The sequence below is a fragment of the Ochotona princeps genome, chromosome 2 (genome assembly GCF_030435755.1).
Source record: "Ochotona princeps isolate mOchPri1 chromosome 2, mOchPri1.hap1, whole genome shotgun sequence".
NCBI classification, from domain to species: domain Eukaryota; kingdom Metazoa; phylum Chordata; class Mammalia; order Lagomorpha; family Ochotonidae; genus Ochotona; species Ochotona princeps.
The window spans coordinates 110,302,908-110,326,379 of NC_080833.1; the positions used below are offsets into that span (position 1 = coordinate 110,302,908).

At 57.4% G+C, this 23,472-nt stretch overlaps 1 protein-coding gene across 5 annotated transcripts in view; it reads right to left on the bottom strand.

Moving 5' to 3' along the window:
* MEF2D (myocyte enhancer factor 2D) overlaps window positions 1–19,472 on the bottom strand; it is a 32,078-nt gene extending 12,606 nt beyond the window's left edge. For 2 of the 5 annotated variants that reach the window (XM_058660435.1, XM_058660439.1), the window contains exons 1-4: window positions 18,527–19,441; window positions 2,788–2,979; window positions 1,980–2,183; window positions 769–906 (exon numbers count right to left, since the gene is read on the bottom strand). In XM_058660435.1, the coding sequence (XP_058516418.1) occupies window positions 769–906; window positions 1,980–2,183; window positions 2,788–2,841 (396 nt within the window). In that variant the 5' untranslated portion in view covers window positions 2,842–2,979; window positions 18,527–19,441. Of the gene's footprint in view, window positions 1–768; window positions 907–1,979; window positions 2,184–2,787; window positions 2,980–18,266; window positions 18,369–18,526 lie in introns of those variants that run through there. The other 3 variants (XM_058660438.1, XM_058660437.1, XM_058660436.1) reach the window with 3 other exon arrangements.
* Between the last annotated feature and the right edge of the window lie 4,000 nt (window positions 19,473–23,472).

Below are 23,472 nucleotides of genomic sequence, written 5' to 3' on the forward strand. Positions count from 1 at the left end.
CTCCAGCTCTCTGCCCTGGGCCCTCCTGGAGTCCTGCCTGTCACTCCCACCAAGGAGGAACACCAGTGGGGATCCAGCTACGGCCTCGCTGCACACAGGTCCAGAGACACTCCCTAGTGGAGGTGGGTTAGTCCTCAGCCAGGCAGGACACACGGGGAGCGGGTTAGAACCCTGAGGACAGACCTCAAGTCACACACAGCAGGGAAAGGCCTGCGTCCCACCTCACTGCCTTCCCCTCAACAGTATGAGTGCCAGAAGCTGGGCCATCATAACAGGCCCAAATGGGGTGATGGGGGTCCCAAAAATGAAGTTGGAAAAGAGCATGTTCTCTATACTCCTGTCTTCTCCACACACTTCTCATGGGGGCGGGGGTGGGGTGCCAGCAACAGGCCCCTTCAGCCCACATGTCCCTCCATCCCCCAGAGGGTGGCAGGTTCATCATGGCCGAGGCAGGGGGTTCTTCAGTGGTCACTACAGCCCCAGCATGGCTCAGAGCACAGCAGCCATCCGAGGCAGCCGCAGGCCGGGCGCCAAGCCACACCATGCACCACAGGGAGGCTCTCCTCCATGCGACTACTCACGGCCAGTCTATAACTCTGCATCATTTTATCAAACTCCTCGTCTATCTTTTTATATTTCTCCTCCGTCTGGGGGGTCAGGGCAAACACCTCGTCCACCTCGGGGCTCTCACATTCCCTGTGCTTCTTGTGCAGCGCCTGGGGGGAGGGGCCGGAGGGGGCCGACAGAGAAATTGTGAGTAGGGCTCACCCCGTAGCGCCGGAAGAGCCCGTCCAGCTCCTCGCTGGCGCGCCGGTACTTGTCCTCCAGCAGGGGGCTCTGCTCCAATGAGTCCTCCCCGTCAGGCTCGGGGCTATCGCAGCCGTTGAAGCCCTTCTTCCTCAGGGTCTGTAACCGCACAGCAGGCCGAGGGTCCTCCCAGCCCCACCAAGACCCATCCCCACCCATTCCCCAGGATTCCTGGAAGGGTGGGGGGGTTTGACCCAGCATCTCCCAGTCCTGTTCCTCCCACCCACCAAGGGCTCTGCATGTCATTCAGGGGTAACATTGTTGGGGTGGCTTGGCCCATCCAATCCCTGAACTCTGCTAGGAAGAATGGCAAGAGAAAGGCAGAGACAGAGTGACTGGAAGCAAAGAGGGAACTAGCTGTTATTGAGCTCCTATATCCCATATCTTCCCTGTCAGAGGTCAGAGTTTCTCCTAGCCACCTACCACACTGACCTGAACAAAGTGGGGGGTACATGGTAGGTCTGCAACTGACCCCCAACATGCCCTCTCCAATGCTAGCTTTGTCTTCAAAAAACAATGTTAAATTGTATATTCTAGCTAGGGTGATTCTGTTTTTTTCTGAACAGAAACCTCTCCAAACCTCTGGTGCAGCCTGTGGCTCCCTGGGCACCCTGTCTGTGGCACAGGTTGGGTAGCTCAAGGTGCACACCTCTTGGACCAAGGGCAAGCGCTGGTCATCTCATTCTATTCACGCGGTGTCCTTTAAAGCAGGCATGGGCCCAGTTCATGTAGGAAATATTATGACCAGAGAGCCCAAGCCACCTGCCCAAGGCCACGTGGCCAGCCAAGGCTAGAGCTGAATTCCAAAGCTCATGTCCTTTAGCAGTTCACAATGTCAACTCTCTTTGAAACAGCATATGGAGCCACTCTGGGACCCAGAAAGGGACAGAGATCCAACAGGAGAGGTGAGACAGAAACAAAGAGGGAGGTAAAAAAGAGGGAACAGACCAAGAGAGGGAGAGGGGAAACAGAAAAAGGGAAAGGGAGACAGAAGACAGAGCACCTGCTAGACAGAAGACACACTTTCAGAGAGAACAAGACAACAAGAGTGGCTCTGGCCCGCTCCTTCCTCCTCCTTGGGTTGTATGGGTGTGTGCACAGAGGGAGCACTCAGAGGGAAGGAGTGTGGGCATGCATGCATGGGCGAGGCCACACGTGTGGACGGGACCCACCTCAATGATGTCGGCATTGGTACGGCTCTCGTGCGGCTCGTTGTACTCGGTGTACTTGAGCAGCACCTTGTCCATGTCAGTGCTGGCATACTGGAAGAGCTTGTTGGAGTGGTTGAAGATGATGAGCGCAATCTCACAGTCACACAGCACGCTCAGCTCGTATGCTTTCTTCATCAACCCAAACTTCCGCTTGGTGAACGTCACCTGTAAGGACGGCAGGGTGGTCAGGCCCAGGACAGTCAAGGTCTGCAGGGACTATCCACCTACAAGGCAGCTGGCCACACGGTCCCTGCTCATGGGGAAACTGCCATTCTCAGGATGACAAGCCCTGCAGACAAGTTCTCTAGCCTCAAGAGGGACAATATAGCACCCCTTTACTAACACTCAGGCAAGACACAGCCCAGAGTCAACACACTGCATGGAACTAATTTCCAGGGGCCAAACTCTACTCCTCTATGCTGGGCCTTTGACGAGATCATTGGGAGAGAGAAGGGTTTTCTGGAGCGAGAAGAGGGGAAGAATTCCCCTGGGGATATAGGGATGCTCAGACATGGCCTGACTTTTCATATGGCTCCAGAGTGGGGGCACGAGTCTATCTGGATGTAGTGGCAGATGAACTTAGGAGTCCTGGGATGCAGGATTCCAAGAGCTGGAGAACCTCCCAACTCAGCTCTTTCCTTTTTAAGAACAGCTTTGAGTGTTCCTCCTCTTCCAGGGAGCCTTCCTGGAGTACCTGGAAGGGGGTAGAGGCAGAAGGCAGCAGCTCTTTGCCCTTGTCCACTCTGTGGGACCTGTCAGGACTTCTCACCTGTCGGTTCCGCTCATCGGTGATTCGCTGAATCTGAATCTTTTTCCTCCCCATATTCTCTGGGAGTCCTCAGTGCTAGGGAGGGGAGGAGCTTGCTGGGTGGCAGGTCTCGGCACACCTCACACTGTGCTCATGAACTATCCAGAGCTGGTGCTCAATTCATGGTCTGGCAGACACCTCCTGCACAGCCTCCTAGAGGGGGAGCAGGAGAGAAGTGAGGCCCTGAGGAGACTGTCAGCCCCCAAAACCTCCAGCCTTGATCCCTGGTCCCCCTGAGAGCAACTGAAGGCACTTGAGTTCCACCTGTGAGATGGGCCTCCACTGACCACCTGAGGCAATGGCATGCCATGGCAGGCATGAGCCCAGATGCTAATCCAAACTCTCTGCACCAAGGCTACCATCCCAGGCTCTGGGTGAGAAAGAGCACGGGGCATACTCTGGCCACCAGAGGTCTGGGTCTCAGAGTACACTTCATGATCCCCTCTCCCCACAGTCTGCAGGCCTCTCCAGCTACCCCTCAGGCTCAGAACTCTGGTTCCTGCCCCAAAACCCGGCGTGTGGTGGGTGTGTTTAATGAGCACCTGCCCAGTCTGTGAACTGCAAGCCCAGCACTGCTGGGGCTAGGATAGGGTTTCTTGCACATCCTAACTCCAGAATATACTAGGGCAGTGGTCCTCACCCTGGCTCAGGGGGCCACCAGGGCAGCAGCACCAACTCCCTTCAGCCAGAGCACCAATCTGTCTGATGTGGTAGATCTGGGTCTGAAACTGTTGTTTAAAGAAAGGGTTCTAGGGCTTGGCAGCGTGGCCTAGTGGCTAAGGTCCTTGCCTTGATCCCATATGGCTGCTGGTTCTAATCCCGGCAGCTCCACTTCCTCTCTGTCTCTCCTCCTCTCAGTATATCTGACTTTGTAATAAAAATAAATCTGAAAAAAAAAAAAAAAAAAAAAAGAAAGCGTTCTAGGGCCCGGCAACGTGGCCTAGCGGCTAAAGTCCTTGCCTTGAAAGCCCCGAGATCCCATATGGTCGCCGGTTCTAATCCCGGCAGCTCCACTTCCCATCCAGCTCTCTGCTTGTGGCCTGGGAAAGCAGGAGAGGACGGCCCAAAGCATTGGGACCCTGCACCCACGTGGGAGACCCGGAAGAGGTTCCTGGTTCCCGGCTTCAGATCGGCGCACATCGGCCCATTGCGGCTCACTTGGGGAGTGAATCATCGGATGGAAGATCTTCCTCTCTGTCTCTCCTCCTCTGTGTATATCTGGCTGTAATAAAATGAATAAATCTTAAAAAAAAAAAAAAAAGGGTTCTAGGACTGGTGCTGTGGCATAGTAGTGTGAGCTTCCACCTGCAGTGCCAGTACCTTTTACTGGTGCTGGTTTGAGTTCTGGTTACTCCACTTCTGATCCACCTTCTTGCTAATGTGCTTGGGAGTCAGCAGAAGATGGTTCAAAGTGTTTGGGTCCCTGTATGCACATGTGAGACTTGGAAGAAGCACCTGGCTTCCAGCTTTGGACTGGTCTAGTTCTGGCCTCTGCAGACATTTGTGGAGTAAACCAGCAGGTGAAGATTTCTCTCTTTCTCTCTCTCTCTCTGTAATGCTGCCTTCCAGATTTAAAAAAAAAAAAAAAAAATTCTAAGGAAAAAAAAAAAGTCTGCTGCACACAGAACAATGAACTGGGGCTGCTGTTGCCTGCAATACTAGAATCCAACACGGAAACTGGTTTGAGTCACGGCTGCTTCACTTACAATCCAGCTCCCTCCTGATGTGCTGGAAAAGCAGCAGAAGATGGCTCAAGTGTTTGGGCTCCTGCCACTCATGGGAGGTCTGAATGGAGTTTTGGGGGAATAAACCAATGGACAGAAGAGCACCCTCTCTCTCTCTTGCTAACTCTACCTTTCAAATAACTAAATAAATCTTAAAAGCAAAAGAACGATTAAACAAACCATCCCTCTAGATCAGAGACCATCAACTAAGTTAGTGAGCAGCCAGTCAACAGCACAGGCTGTGCCAGCCATCCCGCCGTCGCTGTCACAACTCTACTATGGCATGAGAGCAAGCAGACAGCCACACGCAGGCCAACAGGCATGACTGTGATCCAGGAAGACTGTATTTACAGAAATGGGCCTGCCCCATATTAGGCCCACAGGTCATGGTTTGCTGTCGTTGGCTCCAGAGAAATGGACCAGCTCTGGAACCCAAGCCCAGTTTGAGTGCAGTGTTTCCCATGGACCTGAAAGGACACATGACAACTGACATACATGGACAAGGTCACTAGCAGCATCTGACACAGGGGTCACCACAGCAGGGTCCCTGTGGCGTATTCCAGGTTCACAAGATCAGGACAGGACGGGAAACAGAACCCCTGCACTGTATAACCCCAGAAGGTACGGCGAGATGGGGAGGGCCCAGATGGCCAGCCAGCCAGAATCAGAAAAGATGATGGTTTTGGCCGTGGGCAGGTCCTGTGCCGGCTGGGTTGAACTCTCTGTCACTGGGAGGATTCAGGGTGCGGGTGAGTGGCAGGAGACGACCTCAGGGGCCGTCCAGCTGGGTGATTCTAGGAATCCTGAAATCCAGGATGGAACTTTCTGGAAGAAAGGGCCCAGGCTTTCTAAAGCCACTCCAGTTGGGGCATGGGAGAAGGAGGCCCCCCGTCCACATACTCCCTGCCCTGAGACCCAAATACAGAGTCCAGGGAGGTGGCCCTCAGCCTGTCTGGCCTCCCCATCCCGCTCAGGGGCATTACTGGGCTGTCTAATGACACAGACCCCTCATTCTCACTGCCAATAGCCCAGGAGCCTTCCCAACCCCAATCAACATGGCTCTCAACACACCACAGTAGATAGCAACGTTGAGTGTTGGCATCCCAGCCATGGAGGGAAGGGAGCACAGAAGGCAGGGAGACTGTGGACTCGGGAAAGGTGGGGTCCAGGACTCCCCCCTCCATCTTCCCCATTACCAGACCTGTCCCTGGGCTTGGCTAGCTACAGGAGGAGTGCAGGGCACCATCTCAGCACCCTGAGCCTCCTGCTGTCCTCACACATAGCCCCACCCCTTCCCAGGACTGCACTGACACCAGCCCAGCCAGCTCTGAGTGACCCAGGAGTCACTTGGGCCCAGAACTAGCTCATCACCCCACTCGCTGCCTGTGACCCCAATCTCTGCCCAACTTTCAGGGCCATGGTTCCAAACCAAGGCTCCCAGAGCTCCAGTGCCTCAGCATGAGCTTGGCAGGGAATGCGGGGCAGGCTGTGAGGAATCGGCTCTTCAGTGGGCTCCCTGGACCTGGCCTCGGCAACACACTCTAGACCAGCAAAGAGCAGGACTGCTGGATTCCTCTAGCTCACAGTGGCTCCCTCTCCTCTGCTCCCCATCCCTCCACCTTTCTTCAGGAGCAAATTCCTACCAGCAGCAGCCTCTCTCAACTCAGTCACTTCCTGGTCACCACAGTTTCTTTCTTAAGCTTGGAAGAGAACCTCCCCTTTGTTCTCAGGACCCCCCTCCCCTCCCAAAAAGCTACTCTTGGCATCTCTCTGGCTCCTGCTTCGCGTCAGACTGCATGAAGCTGAAGCTTGCTGAGGGCAGGAAGCATCCATGTAAGCTTCTCGCTACTCTGTCCTCTGGGAAAGAGCTCAATAAATGTGTCTCAGTGGGCAGGAAAGGCTGTGAAAAGTCCTTCCCACAGTCTAACCTTAGCCAGTCCCGCCACAGTGACCTGCTCCTCTCATTCTACCCTCTGTGGAGTCAGAACCCTTCCTCTCCCAGCTGCCCTTGAAGTTTGTCCATTTGGACACTATCATTCTCCAGGTACCCCTGCCAGCCCAGATCTCAACCCTCACCACCCCTGGGTTGGCGAGTGCAGAGGGTGAGACTAGAAAGTCTTCTAAGGAGCAGCCCTGAGCACATGGAGATGGAAAGGATGGGGTTGCTTAGGCAACTGTCGCCTGGCAACCAGCTCCCTGGCTGATCTCCTACACCGCCCCCCCCACCCCCGCCTCATGCTGGGGGAGCTGGGATGCAAGAGGGATCAGGGCTGAGAAGGCAGGGAAACCACAGAGACCCACTGAGTTTTCTCTAACAAGAGGAGAGTCAGAAGTGCAAAGACCGCCAGGCCCATACTCTCCCAGGTAGCCTGAAGTACTTTTCCTGATGCCATGGGCTTCATGGGGGGTGTTTCCCCACAGAGTGCCTGTGCTCTGAGCCAACACTGCCCCTGCTTCTGGCAGTCCTTCCACCTATCTAACCACAAGCTGTCCTGCACAGCAGGATTCCCATGCACTAGCCTCCAGGCCCTGTGCCATTCACTCCACACTGCTGCAAGGGTCTTTGAAAGCCGCTGGACAGGAACACAAACTCAACCCTGACTTTGGAATAGGGGTGGGGGTGGGGACTTAGAGATGGGCACAAAGGACCCTAAACAGATTCCATCCAAAGCCTGCCCTGTCCAAGCTTCCCTCCTACCCAATTAAAGGAGATTTTAATGAACACCTGGCCCTCCTTAATTAGCTCTCTGCCTAATTACCTACCCAACTGCCAGGAGCCAGAGGCTTGGGCATCTGTTCTCCAGATGTGCGCTCTTCTCCCCAGTCTGGCCTCGTCCCATTCCTCTTCTCCCTTCAGGCCTTTTCCTCCTCCTGGAAGTCCCCTTAGATGAGCCCACCCCTGGCGGTGTCTCTAACCCCTTCTCACCCTGCCTTGTACCTGCAGCCCAGGCTTGGGAAGGCTTAGGCTGCCACAGGGGCCTGGGGTTGGCCAGCCTGGTCTTCCTGCTCTGATGGCCCTAAGGCCTGCCCTATCCTGACCTCAGGCCACAGCTGGGACTCCGGCTGGCAGTACCTGTGTCACCAAAAGTGCCCCTCTGGGGGATCCAGATGCTAGATTCTGATTCACTCAGCTTCCTACCCAGGGCAAGGCAGGGCCAGGCTGGGCCCAGCCGACCTCCTGGGGGTGGGGGCTGGGGCAGGCAGGGGCAGGGCCTTCCTGATGGAGAAGGAGGAAAGAGGGCAGCTGGGCTGGCCCAAGCAGCTGTCTGTGGGCAGCGGTGGCCACAGAAAAGCCTTGGCAAACAGAAAGCAGGGAGGACTCAGGGTAGGAGGCCTATTGGACAACACCCTGGACAAAGGGGGCGGAGCTGAGGGACCAGTGACTGCATCGATACACAAGGACCCCATGGCCACGTTCCCAAGCTGGGCTACAGACCCAAGAGGAACCTGTGGGCATAGCTGCATGCAAATGGGGCACATCCGACAACAAGCACAGAGCACTCCCAAGGGAGACGGGTTTGGTGGGGGCTTGGAAGCAGCAGTGAGCCGCCTCCCCCACAGTGACACCTCTTGGTACCTGAGCAATATTCAAACCAGGCTTGGGTTTCAGAATGATGCTATCTCAGTTCCTGTGTGAGGGTGACCGGGGCTAGTAGGGAGTGGGCTGTGGGGAGTCGCCAGGGCAGCCCCCCAGAGCTGGAGCTGCAGCAGGGTTGTCCTTTCTGGGGTAGCTGCAGCAGGCCTCAGGAGTGAACCTGCAGCACAGCCCCCCACTCTGACTCTGGCCTTGCCTTCTTCCCCACCCTGGCCCACCCATCCATCCTGATGTCCCTGAGTATGAGCAACACAGGGCATGTGTCCCCAGGGTTCCTGCATGGGTGTTCAGAGAGGCCGAGCGAGCGGCTCCATGTCACAGAGCAATGGGCTCAACTTGCTCTTTGGCATGGTGAGCAAAGGGGCTCTCATTAGGCGGGCCCTTCATCCCTCCCTCACGGGTTGCTTGGGGCTGCGGCTGCGAACTGGAAGCCAAGGCAGGAGGCGCTGGAGACAGCTGTCATCCCTCCTCCCGCCCCTTCCCTGTGGCTGGGCTGCAGGGCATGAAATAAGCAGCAGGCACTGGGGGAGGGGGTGACAATCCAATCCACCTGTCACCCCCACAGTCAGGCGGCCTCGAGCAGCCTGCTTGCTAACGAGGGAGGAGGCGTGGGTGAGGCAGACATGGGAGGGGATGGTGGTGGGGGACAGACACACAGACACAGGAAAGGAGGAAGAGAAAAGGCAGCAGGGAGGTCGGGGTGGGGCAGGGGCCCACACAGAGCCTGGTGTGGGTGCGAGGACAGGAGGAAGAGGAGGCAGAGGCTGCTGGTGGCACTGCCCTCAAGGGGCAGCTGAGCCCAGCCAGTGGAGCAACTTGACAGGACACTCTCCCTGTCCTCTGAGAACTTGCAGTCCAGCCAAGAGTCAGGCAAGGGAGGGGCAGGTCCCACCCAGGGCAAGGGCAGGGAGTGGCAAGGGAGCTCCCCCTCCCCATCTCCAGGCTTGGCCTAGGCTCAGGGAAGGAGCACCTTAGTACTCTGGGCTCTGTCCAACCTCCCAAGGGTGGGCAGGCTAGCAGGCAGGGCTTGAGAGGCTGATGACAGGGCACTGAGGCCTGGCACTGCCCAACTCAAGCCCCTGGCCCCCCTTGATGCCAACCAGACCTTGGGGTTTGCAGCCTTGAGATGCCCTCCCCTAGGCAAAGGGGCATCTTCCTGTGGGTCCCACAGCCAGGCTGGCAGGGAGTCTGGCCCTGAACTCTCCCCAGCCAGCCACATGGCTGGCTCCCTGCACTGCACTGCCCAGTCCGGACCCTCTCCATCCCACTGGCTGCCCACACACAGTTGCCTCTTCCCTTCACTATGGAGTCGCATTGGGGTCTGATCTGGAATGGCCCAGCCCCAACCCTTCAAAGTTCCCTCTGGCAGGCTCACTAGGCAAACGCCAGGTTCCCACCATCTTCCCCTCCCTCAGGGACTCCCCTCCCCCAGTCTGCAGCCTCAGGGCTGGGCAGGGGCTATTTTTAGCCTGGGCAACTGAGCTAATTTTAACTCACCGACTAGGGACCTGGGGGCGGGAGGGGGGAAGGCAGTCCAGGAAAGCCAGGCCTGGGGAAGGGGTGGTTTCAGGTCCAGACCAGACACCCTAGGTCTGGGGGCACTGGGGGCTGGAATGGTAGCCTTCTTCTGAGAATGGAAACTGGCTTGCCAAGCACCCTGCACAGGGCGCAGCCTGGGAGAACCCCGCCCCCCCCCCCCCCCCCCCCCCGCGCAGCTTCCGCTGGCCAATTCTCTGTGCTCCACCCTAAGCTTCCCACCCTCCTTTCCCTGGCAGGTCTCCTGGGATGGGGTCATCCTGTTTGCTGCCCACAAGATGCCTCTCCAGTGAGGGTCCGTCTCCTGAGCCTCCTCCACTGCTTCCCCACCCCAGCCTGTCCTTCCTGTAGTCTCGCGCTCATCCTTCCTGTAGCAGCTGTGGACAGTGTGGCTCCCCAGAGAGGCAGCAGCCAGTCCCCAGGCTCTAGCATCTCCCACCCACCACCAGCTCTTGCAGCCAGCTCCCAAGCACCCCCTCCCCAACCCCATCCCTGCCCCCACCAGGTCCAAGAGCCACCCAGAGTGAGCTCAGACAGTATTTGGAGACAAGCAAAAAAGGGACACTGTGAACAGTCCAAAGATGGTGCCACTGGCCTGGCGTCCGGAGGCATGGATTCTAATCCCCAGGGCTCTAGCTTTCCTCCCCTGTGTTCTCTCAGGGCTTTGCTTGACTGCCCATGAAAATGGGCACAGTTGCAGTGGACATGGTACTCAAGTGCCCCTCCCGGCCCAGACGAGGCACTATAGAGAGGCCTCAAAGGCAGAAAGGTCAGGGCTGTGATCCCATGGGGAGGTGATCCAAGAGATGGCCTACTAAGGAGCAGGCACCAGGCTGATGGAGAGCAGGTGCCTTTGGAGCAGTAACCCCCTACAGAGACCCACAGCAGGCAGTGCAGACAAGGTGTGCAGCGCCCACACCTTGTGGCAGAGCTTCAGTATCCTCCAAACCACTCATGCAACCTGGCATGCTGATCAGATTTGGGGTTTTCTGCTACTGGTTACTGGGCAGTGACTAGTCTAGGGACACCATCTTGATCTGGCCCAAGGTCACTGTCATGTCATCAGTGAGGCCAGTTCTGGAACCCGAAGCCTAAGCTTTGCTTCACACCCCACCCCAGCAGGCTGAGCCCGATGACTCACTGCTTCTCATTTACATGGGGATTTGCATAGTGTCTCTGACCTTATTCCTACAGGCTCAACTTCTCATCCCAGGATGGGGGCCATCCTCACCTGGCATACCTAGGTGCTTAGGGACCCCAAAGGCCTCTGGCCCCATCTTTACCCTCTGGGAAGGTACTCCTGAATTTACTAATAGTCCCTAGTGCTCCATCCAGGATGGAGCACAACAGGATCCCCTATTCCTGTTCAGGTTGTGTGGGGGGGTTAAATCCACGGAAGGAAGAAGGCAGTGCACCTGCCAGGATCTGTAGAGACTGACAGGGTGATGCGTGGTGGTTTGACCCTTGCCCGGGGGTGGCCACCAGAAGAATCCCACCTCCTCCCCGTAACAAGGCAGGGTGGTAGCAGCTGGCAGTGGGTGAGTTGCTCTCCACGTCTGTATCCATCCCCACTCCTAAGAGCGCAGATGCGAGGGAACTGGTATCCAGAGCCTTGAGACAGATATCAGACCACAAGGAGGACCTGCAAGGCTGAGTCTCTAGGGCTTAGGCCTGTTCTGTCCAAAGCCACCCCCGCAAGCATGGGCAGCTGGTGACATGGCAGGAGGTATTCCCTCAGGTGGGATGGACAAGCAGTCCCCTGCTGACCTTGAAGTCTCACCTCTGTCTGTCTATTTATAGTACCTGCACCTCCAGCCACACCCTCTGAAACAAAATTACCTTGCAGTGGTCTCCCATCCTGGGAAATCTTTCTGCTACCTAACCACCAGCCCGCCCCCTGTAGCCAACCCTTCCACAGCCCCCTAAACTGTATTGGTCATCTAGACAAGAAGGGTGCACAGGGGCCCCTGGCCTCCGCTGAGGAGAGGTGGGGGCGGTTGGGACGGTTAGTGTGTCACCTTCTTACTCCCCACCCAACTTCCCTCTGGGGTCTCCAGAGACAGAAGTGAAAGTGGCAGCTGGGACCTTCAGGGCGGGCCAGATTGAGAGCCGTTGGGATGAGCAGAATGCCACCAATGCTAGGTCTGGGGTGCCTGCCATTGCAGCAGATGGGCTGATGGTTAGACCAGGGGAGGGACTTCCCATGGAAATGAGGGCCTGGGGTAAGGATGAGCATGGGCCTCTGGCCAAAATAAGAGCAGGCTGACAGGAAGAAAAAAAAAAAAGCCAAAAACCTGAGGGCAGGCAGGCAATAGGGGGAAAGTCTCAGGCTGGCACGCTCTTCCCAGAGTGGCAGGAACCTTGTTCAGAGCAGTGAATTCCTTTATTCCCATTCACAGCACAGGGGCTGGGCTGCACTGGCAGAGGCGGATGAAACAGGTCAGAGTCCTGCCATCCAGGACAGGAGGGTGCAGGGAGGGAAGGGGCCTGCAGCCTGGGCCCTGGCAGAGGGTCGCGGAATATGAAGTGTTCCCCAAGCAGGAAGACAAGGGGACCCAAAGGAGGTCAATCCAATCAAGGAAAGCAAATCCTCCTAGAGACATCATGACCTCGAGCAGCCACCAAGGATTTACTGGGCCGGTGGCTGGGTCTCCTTCTGACTCAAAGGACAGTCCTCTAAGCCCCTGTCAGGGGAGGGCGAGCAGGAGGGCATGGTGGCTGTGTGGGCCTGCTGAGGCGGCCAGCCAGGCAGTTCTTACAGGATTAGCTTGCTGCTTTCAGGACAGGTGCCAGGTGAGGCTAAGATGCCCAGCCAGATGGAAGGGGCCCTGGCAGGCAGCGATGGGGAAAAGTGTCTGCCCAAGGCTGTGCAAAGACAGGCCCCCCCAGATCTGTGCCCCTCACCCCTACCTGGTTTGCACCCTGTCATGAGGACATCATGCAAAGACCTCACCTCCTGGCTTATCGCCAGCAACAATCCCTTGCCTACTTACTGGCACTGTGCCGGCATGTATGCTCAATCCTGCTGATGTGAGCCTTCACAGGAGGGTCCCATTCTTGGGAACAGGTGAGAGGCTCCTCTCTACCTCCCCTCAGCTCCCCAACCCAGGGCTGACAGGTGGGGGAGACAACGAGGAGCAGCTGGGCCAGGACACCTGTCCCCAGCCAGCCAGCCAGGGCCCCATGGGCCTGCTGCAGAATGTGCCTGAGAGGAGGCAGTGTGGAGGCAGTTATGGAGGGCTGGGAGGGCGCCTTGTCAGCTGGAGGTTATGGGGAGAGGTGATAGAAGATCTGAAGTGCCCCCCTTCAAGATGCTGGGGGAAGGAGGCTACCTGGTTAACCCCAACCAACCTCCTTCCCCAAACACATCACACACATGCTCTAAAGAGGTTCAAGGTCATCTCCCCAACCTTGCATGCAAAGATCCCTTGAAGACCCCAAGCTCCGCTCTGCCCATCCTGCCTTGCATGTTCCCCGAGGGTCCAAGATGAGCCCTTATTTTCTGTCCTTCCAACCTTCTACACCAGGTATTTGTTGGTGGGATCAGGGGCAAGGAAATCATCAGGAGCAAGTAAGCCTGCAGCCAGAGGAATCTGGGGAGATGACTGGGGCCGTGTGGGCAAAGGGCAGGTCCTAAGACAGGACACAAGGCTGTGGGCTTTGCTTTCTACCCCCTTCCCAAGGCCAAACCAAGCCTCAGTCCCTACCGCAGACACTGAAGACACTGCCCAGTACCATCCCAGCCTCCAGGCAGCAGCTTCTGCAGCCAAGTCCTGGGCCAGGCTGAGGCCGTCTCCCAAGTACCCAGCACACCTTCTCCTATGTCACTCTTTCAGACATGGAAGCCAGCTGGGGGGATGAGCAGGGACTTGCCCATGGCTACCAGAACCCAGTGGCAGAAGTAGGCTGGGCCACTGGAGGCTCCATCAGAGAAGCCCAGCTCTCCATGTCCGCTCCCCCAACCCACAATGGGACAGAAGCCTGGGTAAGGGTCTCTCCAAGTGCCTCTGCTTCCTGCTCTCACACTCTGGCTTTGGGAATTTATCTCCCCTAGCACTCCAAACAGAAGGCAACAACCTCTCATCCCCCTCCACCTGGCGCCAAATCTCTGTGCCCTGCCCATCTCCCAGGCAATCCAGCTAGGCCTTCTCTTGCCTCCCACCACCCCTCCTTTGGGCAGGATCCCTTTTTCCTCAACACTTTGTAACCAGGCAAGCCCCAAAGTCATCCATCTCAGAGAAACTCAGTTTCCCCAATGAGAAATAACAACTGGGGACACAGACAGGACTCCTCCCCACAACTTCATGTGCTCAGTAGCTCAGGCTCAGGGCACATGGGGACAAGAAACGGCAGCGTGCTTCCCCTGGCCCCCTGGGACCACAAAAGGTCTAGTTTCTGGACAACTAGGTGAGTAGGAGCAGGGACAGGCAGAGTACAGTTCCCTTGGCCAGGGGGCAAAAAGGCTCCTTCTCTCTCTGCTTTCACTGCTGCCCAACTCCAGAGCACTAGCCAGGGGCACAAGGCCAAGGTCAATGACCAGGCCCAGAGCCTCCTGGGAGAGTAAGTTTAAATGAGTAAATACGGTCCCGCCTGGGTGTGGCCAGCGACAGGCCACAGCTTTGGACAAGTCCTTCCCCTCCCAGCCCACACCAGCAAGGGGAGAGATCAAACGGCAGGAACAAGCAGAGGCTCCCGACCTGCCAGGATAGCCAAAACATGACTCCCGGCACAGGGAGATGGTGGCCTGGACCTTGGGGATCACCTAGGCCAAGGACCCGTCCCTGAGGCCAGCCTTCACTGTTGGGGAAGGTGTCACACAGACACACCAGGATGTGTGACTTATCCAGGACACTCAGTCACTGTGAGGGCCACAGTGAGGGCAGGCTGGGGGAGGACAACAGGGCAGGCATGGACAGCGGCCAGAGCGCCTTGCCTCCCAGCCATGCTCCTCACTTTGCAGACGGGGCTCTGTCTGCCCATCTGTGGTCTAACCTCAACGCTTCACCCTCCAGAGTTCTTGGCTACGCCTTTCAGACTTGCTTCTAAGGCCTCGCCCCATCTCCTCTCTCCAATCCTTTAATCACCTTTGCCAGTCACTATCCCCACCCCCTGCAGGACAGCAGCTGCTCTGTGGGTGTCAAAACACACACACACACACACACACACCTTCATGCATATGTGCCACTGAACGCTGTACACTTGCCAGGGTGCCACACACACACACCACACACATTCATGCATATGTGCCACTGAATGCTGTACACTTGCCAGGGTGCCTCTGGGCACCTAAGCTCCTATGCTGGGGGCAAGGGCCCCAAGGACCAGCCCTCCAGGACACACCCTCCTCAGAAGATTTCCAACCATAGGCAAGGGGAAAGAAAAAACAAATATTCCAGGAGGCAGCCAGCACTAACCCTGCCAGGCCAAAGGTCAAGGCCTACCAGCTGAGCTGCTGCAGAAAAGTGATCTGAGTGCCCCTCCTTTACCAGGGCTAAGTTAGAACCACCTCTCCCCAGCCCAGCTCCTGTGGGAAGTCCTTCCTGAAGTCTACCCTTCATCCTGCCCGCTGTAAACATGGACAAGACAGGGTGACATCAACCACAACACAGCCAGACATCCAGCTTCTACAACAGAGCTCCAAGCACCTAACAGCTCCCTCTCCTCCGCCACTCCCCCCCACCATGAGTAAGCCACCAAACTGGGACAGAAGGACAGAGGGTTGACTGGACTCTGGCCCCATGACTGGCTCATAAAAGCCACTAGCGATTACAGGGATGCTAAGGCTACGCTGGCCCCACCACGAGCTCCTGCTTCCCTGTAAAAAGGTACATGATTATCTCAAACCTGTTAGCCTCACAGAGCCTGGACGGATGATCAATCATGGTCCCAAGGGAGATGAGGATCCCCAGGACGCAACTCATAAGGATGGGCTGGAGGCCCCCATTTGAGTGTCATGTCCACTTACAAGTATGACTGCATGCAAGTGGTCAAGACCCACGTGACCTGCACCTGGCCAATTCCTCTCCAGACGAGACAGACAGAGGAGCTGGGAAATGAGGGACCAAACCCCTGGCCCCGGGGCTCCCCACATCCCCAGGGAGGGACGTAGGTGGTGGAGAAGCACCCAGGGTAAGCACCAAGATCCTGTCCCAACCAGGGTGGCCCAGCAGGCTGAGAGGAGGCTGACGGAGGCGCAGTGGTCCAAGTCTCCCTGGGGACAGAAGGGCCAGCAACACCCTCCGTGACACACACACAGCACAGGGGCCTTCCCAGGGCTGAGCCCCCACCACGGGGAGTTGCACCCCAAAGCCTCCTTTCCGCCTCCCTCAGGGTCTGGGATGCATTCTCCTGCCCTTGTACTGCTCCTTAAGCCCCTCAGCTGTGATGTTTCCCTCGGCCTTCCCCTCCCCATCACACATCCCAGGAAAGACCTAAAGGAAGACTGGAAAAAAAAAAAAAAAAAAAAAAAAAGCCCTGCTGGAGAGAGATTATATAACAGCAACCAGAAGACTATCATATCTCCCAGCCTAGGAGAACAGCCAGAAGCGACTAGGGGCAAAGCCTGGAAGGCCAGGCCCTCCAGCCTAGGGGCACAAGGTCCAGGGTGGGCTGTACGCAAGCGCCACCTGCCTCTCTCCCTCTGTGGCACACCCCTGAGACAGCACTCAGCAGCTCTAGCCCAAGCCCCATGCCCATCCCCCAACACAAAGGTTATGATGTTCTGCTTCTCCCCTTGGACCAGCTTCTCCCCTTGGACCAGCTTCTCCCCTTGGACCAGCCCTCAAATCTCTGCCTGCTGTGAAGCTGTGCATGAAAGAGCTGAGGGATGGAAGCGTGGACAACTTGTTTGCTGTGTGACCTCAGATAAAATGCCCAACTTCTCTGGTCTATACAGCATGCAAACTAAAGTTCCTCCCTTTGCCAGAAAGCCCTTCCCTTCCACGCGCAGGCACACATGCATACACACACCTATGAAAACACACGGGGGATGTGTTGTGGGGGCAGGGGAGTTAACAGCAAAGAACCTTACCATGAAGGCTCCAATGGTCTAGATGCCTATGTGGGACAAGAGGGGCAGGTGCCACATACAACCTCCAGTGTTCCTCCTCTCCAAGAACCCCCTCTAACAGGTCCTCAGCCACTCCCACACTGATCCCACCCCACCCCCACCTCCTGCCCAACACACTGGGAAACCACAGGAAGGAAATTCATTCCCAGGCAGGCCATGGGAGCTGGGACAGCCAAGCTGAGTCCTGGGGCGGGTGTGACCCAGGGCAAACCATCTGTGAATTCGACCCTGTGCCTTCTCCCCCCTGCACTCCTCGACCACTGGGACCCTCATTGCTGGAGTCTGGAGGGGAATGGGAGGTGGACAGCTCCCCAACCCCACAATCTCCGGCTGGTCTCACTCCCCTCCTAATCTTCAGGCCAGAGCAGCCCAAGGTCACAGCCCCAGACGGCCAACTTCCCATAGTCTAGGCTGGCCCCTGAATTGCTGCGAAGACCCACTGAGAGCTTGAATAAACCAGGCCAGGAACCCCCTCCACACACATCCGACCCCTCACCAAAGCTGCCGGGCCACTGAGGAACACTCACATGGGCGCCAGGTTCAAGAAATGGGTGTGCAGGATCTGCCCTCGGTACCCTCCCCCAACCCATCCACCATGTGCTAGGTGTATGGAGAGGCACACAACCTCCCTCCCAACACACACAGAAGGACAAACCTGTGATAACCCAGGCAGGCCCCCAGCTGTGCACTGGGAGAGCTGCAGAGGGCTCGGCAACCAGCCCCTTGCCCTAAGAGACCTACAACCAACAGGAAGGGGGCTGGCGGGGGGGGGAGCAGAAGGGGGAGATCATACATCCCTGACTGGTTGTGTTCACTCCCCTGAAGCCCCCACCACACTCTCTAGGCAGACCCTCCCTATCACCAGCACCACCAGCACCCATCACTCCTAGCCTAGATCAGCCTGCCATACTGGAAAGGGGGCTGGAGAACTCTTGCCCAGATGTTGAACAGCTGCAAACTTCTGGCCAGGAGGTTCTCCAGTGGAGGGGCAAGAGGGGGAGAAAGCTGCTGACAAGCCAGATGGGGGGGGGTCCTCAGGAAGCTGGCTGAAGAGGGTCCCTGCGCGCCTGCCTCCATGACTGCTCAGTGTCCCAACTTCACACCAGGCACCCGGCGAGCACGCCCCAGAGACACACACTCCACACCCCGACCCCCCCCCCCCCGTGTCATCTCAACAACATCTCCCTCCCTCCCCACCCCCCTGCTTCCCAAACAGCTGCGGCTCCCCCGCCCCCACCCGCCCGCCTGCCCGCCGCCCTCCCAGGCCCCCTTTCTGCACCATTTCGGGCCAAGGAGGAGGGAACAGGCGGCATGAGGAGGGAGGGAGGGCCGGCTGTTAAAATGTCAGTCGCTCCCGGCTGTCACGGGGACCCCTCTCAGAGGACGGTGCCCCTTCCTAGATCCCTCGGAGGCCGTGTTCACACCTCTGCCCCCTCCCCGCGCCCCGACCCCGGGACACCTAGAGGCCGGCGCTGCACCCCCCACCCCACCCATCCGCCCCGTCCCCACCACATACCTCTAACACCCCAGGGAATTAGAGCCTACTCCACATGCCCCCCACATCCGACTCCTAACACAAACAAACAGTCCCCGGCGCGCTCCCCCAGCGCCACGCCACAGCACCCACCGCCCGCCACGCGAGTTTCTCCCAGCCCGAGGGGGACGACCGCATCCCACCCCTCGGGGAGGACGCTCCGGACCACCCCCACCAACCCCAGCCCGGGGTGGGGGAGGGGGGCTCTTAAAGTGGCAAGCGCAGTATTTTTCTCTACTCACCAAGCCCCGCTGAGGTTGGAAAAGGGGTGTCACGGGGCAGGGAGCGGGTAGTGTTTGCCCCTCGTCCTGGGGAAACCTTCACCGCCGGGAAGCCGCAGCTCCGGGCGGGGAGGGGAATAATAAATGAGGCCGGCGTCCGCGCGGGGCCCTGGGCGGCGCCGGGGGGCCTGGGCCCCCGTCTCGTGGGCGCGAGGGCGGGCAGGCAGGCGGCGGGCAAGCGAAGAGACCGGGGCCCAGTGCCCGAGCCGCCTCGGCTGTTGTTGATATTTTGCTTCCTTCCTCCTTTCGGGCTCCAAAGGTAACTCCTCCAGCCCTCGGGAGTCGAGGCCGACGTAGGCACAGCTCAGCCTAGCTTGAGGGGTGGAGGGGTAGGGGAGAGGACGGGGGTGATGGACAGGCGGGGGGGCCAATGGGAGGAACCCATGGGGGCGGAGGGGCGGGGCCGCGGCGAGGGGCGGGGCCCGCGGCGCGGCCCCGCCCCTAGCTTCCCCAGGGCCGGCCCGGCCGGGTCTGCCCCCACCCCACCGCCCTGCCAAGCTAGGCTGCAGCGCCGGGAGCGGCCGATCCCTCCGCCTGCCGGCCGGGAGGGAGAGACCCAGCGAGGCAAATTAGGGAGGCCTTTAAAGGAACCGGCCCGCACCCCACGGAGGCTCCTCGGAGCTCGCGGGGACGGACGGCCGCCTGGCCCTGCAGCCACCGCGTCGCGCTCGTGGAAGGCTCCCCCACGGGCTGTCCGCTCACGGGCCGGCTCACACACCGCCTCGGCTGCTCCCCAGCCCCTCAAGCCCCTGGAGAGTTGGGAGGTGGGAGTCTAGGGAGAGAAATGAAGGGACGACAGTCAAGGTGAGAAGACGGCGGCTCCCCGGCGTGCTGTGTGTGACAAAGCCCCCCTTGCAGGCCCACGTTCCCTGCTTGGGGGGTTACCTGGGGAGCTCAGTTGCTCCCTCTACCTGTGACAGCCCCCTCCCCTCCCGGGCCGGGCTCGGCTGACGCCCTGCAATTTAAAGCGACAGCTCATAGTTCTTGGGTGACCTAATCGCCCGTGCCTGCCGGCTCCCGGAGTGCTCACCGCCGAGGGGGCAATTTAAAGGGGCGGCACCCTACCCCCCCCCCACACACACACAGGAAATACTCAGAAACATTAAAGAGGTAGCAGCAGCTCTTTAAGGAAAAATTCTTATTGGTCTCAAGGGGTGGTGAATTCTTGAGGTGTCCTCGGAAAGAGTGGGGGTGTCATGCCCGCTGGACAGCTGACCCCTAATCAGGCTCCTTCCTACCCATCCGGCTGAGGACTTTCAAAGTCCCGCGGTCCACCTGAAACTGGAGGAAATGATCGAATCTGGCTTAGATCTCTGAACAGAAAGGGACTCAGTTCTTCCACACACCCTGATTTCTATCTGGCTGGGTCTGATTTGGTGGACAAAGACTAGATTCTGGATTAGTGCTGAAGGGACGGACAGGTCTATACAGGGGAGAGGCGAGCGTTGTTGGGGGAGGACTGGAAGCCAACAGCCTTGATTCCAATCCGTGCCCTGCCATTTGTTACCTGTGCACACAGGCGCATCCTCTAGCCAACTTCCTGTACCTCATGACTCTCAGGGGTGACATGGAGTCGGTGATCATAGTCCCTAACTCAAATCTGGTGTGAAGATCCAATTAGTTCATCTAAGTAGATGGCTTGTTTGAGTGCCTCGTGCTGCATTCTAATAACTAAGGGCTGGTTTGGAAGGACTCCTTTGGGCCCGCCCCTGTAAGCCTCCAAGGGGAAGTTGGGGGGGCGGAATTAGTCTGCGAATAGGTTGGAGGCTCGGATACCCGGCAGGCTCCTACTTCTTTGGGCTCAAGCCTTCTCACAGGCCTCACGTTTGTGATTTATCTAGTGACCCACTGTGTCCCCAGATGCAGCATCTGTTTTCCTGTGGCATCTGGGAGTCACTGTCCCCTCCCCTACACACACACACACACCCCAGAAGATGACAGGCAGGGGCCGGCTTTGCCCCAAAAATTTGAGGGTAGGCGGGAATCCATCTGTCCCTCTTCCCTCCTTTCTGCCCTCCTCCCAGGACTTGGAGAAGAACGGAGCCTTGTGTCAGGCTTGAGGCTGTGGCGGGAGCAGGATGGGAAAATGCCCCCCCTTCAAGTGGGGAACCTCACTTGTGGCCTCTATTTTTAGTGCTTCCCCAGGCTCTAGCTGGAGAAACCGTTTAGTCATCAGGGTGTTTATTTTCCGGCTGTTTCCGACGTCGGGAAAGCAGAATGTTGAGACTGGAGTGATCAGGGCTGCTGGAAAAGACTTCGCAGGAACAGGCCTTGGGAACTCAGCTTTAAAGCCCACCCAGCCCCAGACCTCAGCAGGGATGAGGGTGGTAGAGGGAAAGGGAGCAGCCAAGCCCCCTCCACTTCTCCAACAGACTGCCTCCAGTTTCGAGGCTCCTCAAGCCAGAGACCCCTCCGAGAACGGCGCTAGGGAAAGAAGTCTCCAAAAACTTTAAGCAGCCCCACGAGTAAATCCTCCCTCCCACCCCAGGGCGGAAGCTCAGAAACCCCCTCCCCAACTCCCGGGATCCGCGTGCTGAGCCTCCCGCCAACCACAGCTCCAGCCAATCGCAAGCCTGGGACAGCCCTTCCAGGGCTACGATTGGCTGGCGACTCCTCCAGTCTTGGAATGTTGGGTCCTTAACAAAGGAACGAGGAAGGAAGGTGAGTCACCTGGGGAGGGTGTTAAAGGGCCAGGAGCCGGAGGAGAGGCGGAGATGCAAGGATCCCTGAGATGCTGAGTTATGAGGTCCCTAGACGAAACAGCAGGAGAAGCAGGTGGGCTAGAATTTAGAATGTGGGAAAACTTGAAAGGAACAAACAGGAGACGTTGATTTCCAAGGAGGACAAAGATAGGGCCGATGGAGTGATGTTCCTGGAAGTTAGAAATAAGAACTCCTGCAAGTGACTCATTAAACCTTTTTCCTCCAGTCCCTGGACAGAATCTTCTGGGTAGAAAATTCCCAAACAGACCCAGTCGCCTATCTAGCTTTTTTTCCCCCCTTCTGCTCCTTCTCTGGCTACCTATCCACTGTCCCTAAAGAAAAACCACCCAGGGCCCGGCACCGTGGCCTAGCAGCTAAAGTCCTCTCCTTGAACGCCCCGGGATCCCATGTGGGCGCCGGTTCTAATCCCGACAGCTCCACTTCCCATCCAGCTCCCTGCTTGTGGCCTGGGAAGGCAGTCGAGGACGGCCCAAAGCCTTGGGACACTGCACCCACGTGGGAGACCCGGAAGAGGTTCCAGGTTCCCGGCATCGGATCAGCGTAGCACCCGGCCGTTGCAGCTTTTTTAAAAAAAGATTTATTTATTTTTATTACAAAGTCGGATATACAGAGAGGAGAGACAGAGAGGATGATTCACTCCCCAAGTGAGCACAACGGCCGGTGCTGTGCTGATCCAAAGCCGGGAACCTGGAACCTCTTCCGGGTCTCCCACGTGGGTGCAGGGTCCCAAGGCTTTGGGCCGTCCTCAACTGCTTTCCCAGGGAGCTGGATGGGAAGTGGAACTGCCGGGATTAGAACCGGCGCCCATATGGGATCCCGGGGCGTTCAAGGCGAGGACTTTAGCCGCTAGGCCACGCCACTGAGCTCAAGAATAAATAAATCTTTAAAAAAAAAAAAGAAAGAATAGCCACCCAGAGACCGCTGTTCAGACATAGTGGGTTAGACAGCCACCTGCAAGGCAGCAGGTATTTCTGGCTATTCCACTTCCGATGCAGCTCCCTGCTAATGCACCTGGGAAAGCAGCAGAAGATGGCCCAAGTGCTTGGGTTGCTGCACCCACGTGGAAACCAGGAGGAAGGTCCCAGCTAGCTCCTGGTTTTCTGCCCAGTCCCGCCCTAGCTGTTGCAGCCATTTGTAACTTTCAAATAAACAAATAGATCTTAAGAACAACAACATCAGTAGCAGTAACAAAAGTCCCCTAACAGCCCCAAACTGCTACAAATATTCCTTAGAGTGATAGGCTAAGGTACCCACCAAATGTACACAAAAACAGAATCCAACAATTCCTTTTCTTCACCTCTCTCAAATACCCCTTATCCGACTTATGTTGAATATGTCTTCTGCAACATCATCCCCCAAGGGCTGTTTTTGTTTTGTTTTGTTTTGTTTTCCCTTCCTCTTGTTCCCGGGCTAGGGGGAAGACCCCCACTGCTGGTCCAGCTTCTAATCTGTTCTTCCCACTTGGTTAGCTCCCTCTCACCTGGCTACAGTTTCGTGGACCATCTCCAGCCCCCTCTTGTTTTCTGGTTCGGTTTTTGGGTGATTCGGGACACCCCACCCTTCCATCTCTCCCCCATGTGCCATTTGGCCGTAGGGGGAAGAGCTGGCAGCAGGTTGTTCTGTGCGTATATCCTAGCATGGACCTCACTCTAGGTCTGCCTCGTCAGATCAAAAGACTGCCCTAATATTTCTCGGGTTTTTAGTTTACTCTCCTTAACCAAACCCTGCTCCTTAGGGCCAGCGAGCAGAGAATTCAATTCTGCATCTTTAGGGCTTCACAGGGCGCAACCTGGAATGAGCTCAGCCAGGCTGTTACCTAAGTATGTGTGTGCTTGCACGCGCGCGCACCTGCGCGGGTATGGCTGTGTACAGGAGCTGCGGTTACAAAAACTTGACTGAACATCTCTATTTGTCCATTTGTCCATCTGGAGCCCCATTGTCCATTTGTACATCTGGGGCCCCATTCCAGCTCCAGTACAGAGCTTGAGAGCTGCTGGGCAGAGCAAGGCAAAGAGAGGTGTCCGCAGCTGGACGGCAAGCGGTGACCCACGGTGCAGAGCTAGACTGCTCAGGCATGGGGCAAAGGGCAGAAGTTCCAACCCTCAAGTCAAAGGGGGCAGGGTGAGGGTGCCAAGGCTGGGTCCTCGGTCAGTGCATCCCCTCCTACAGGAGCTCTCTGCCCCC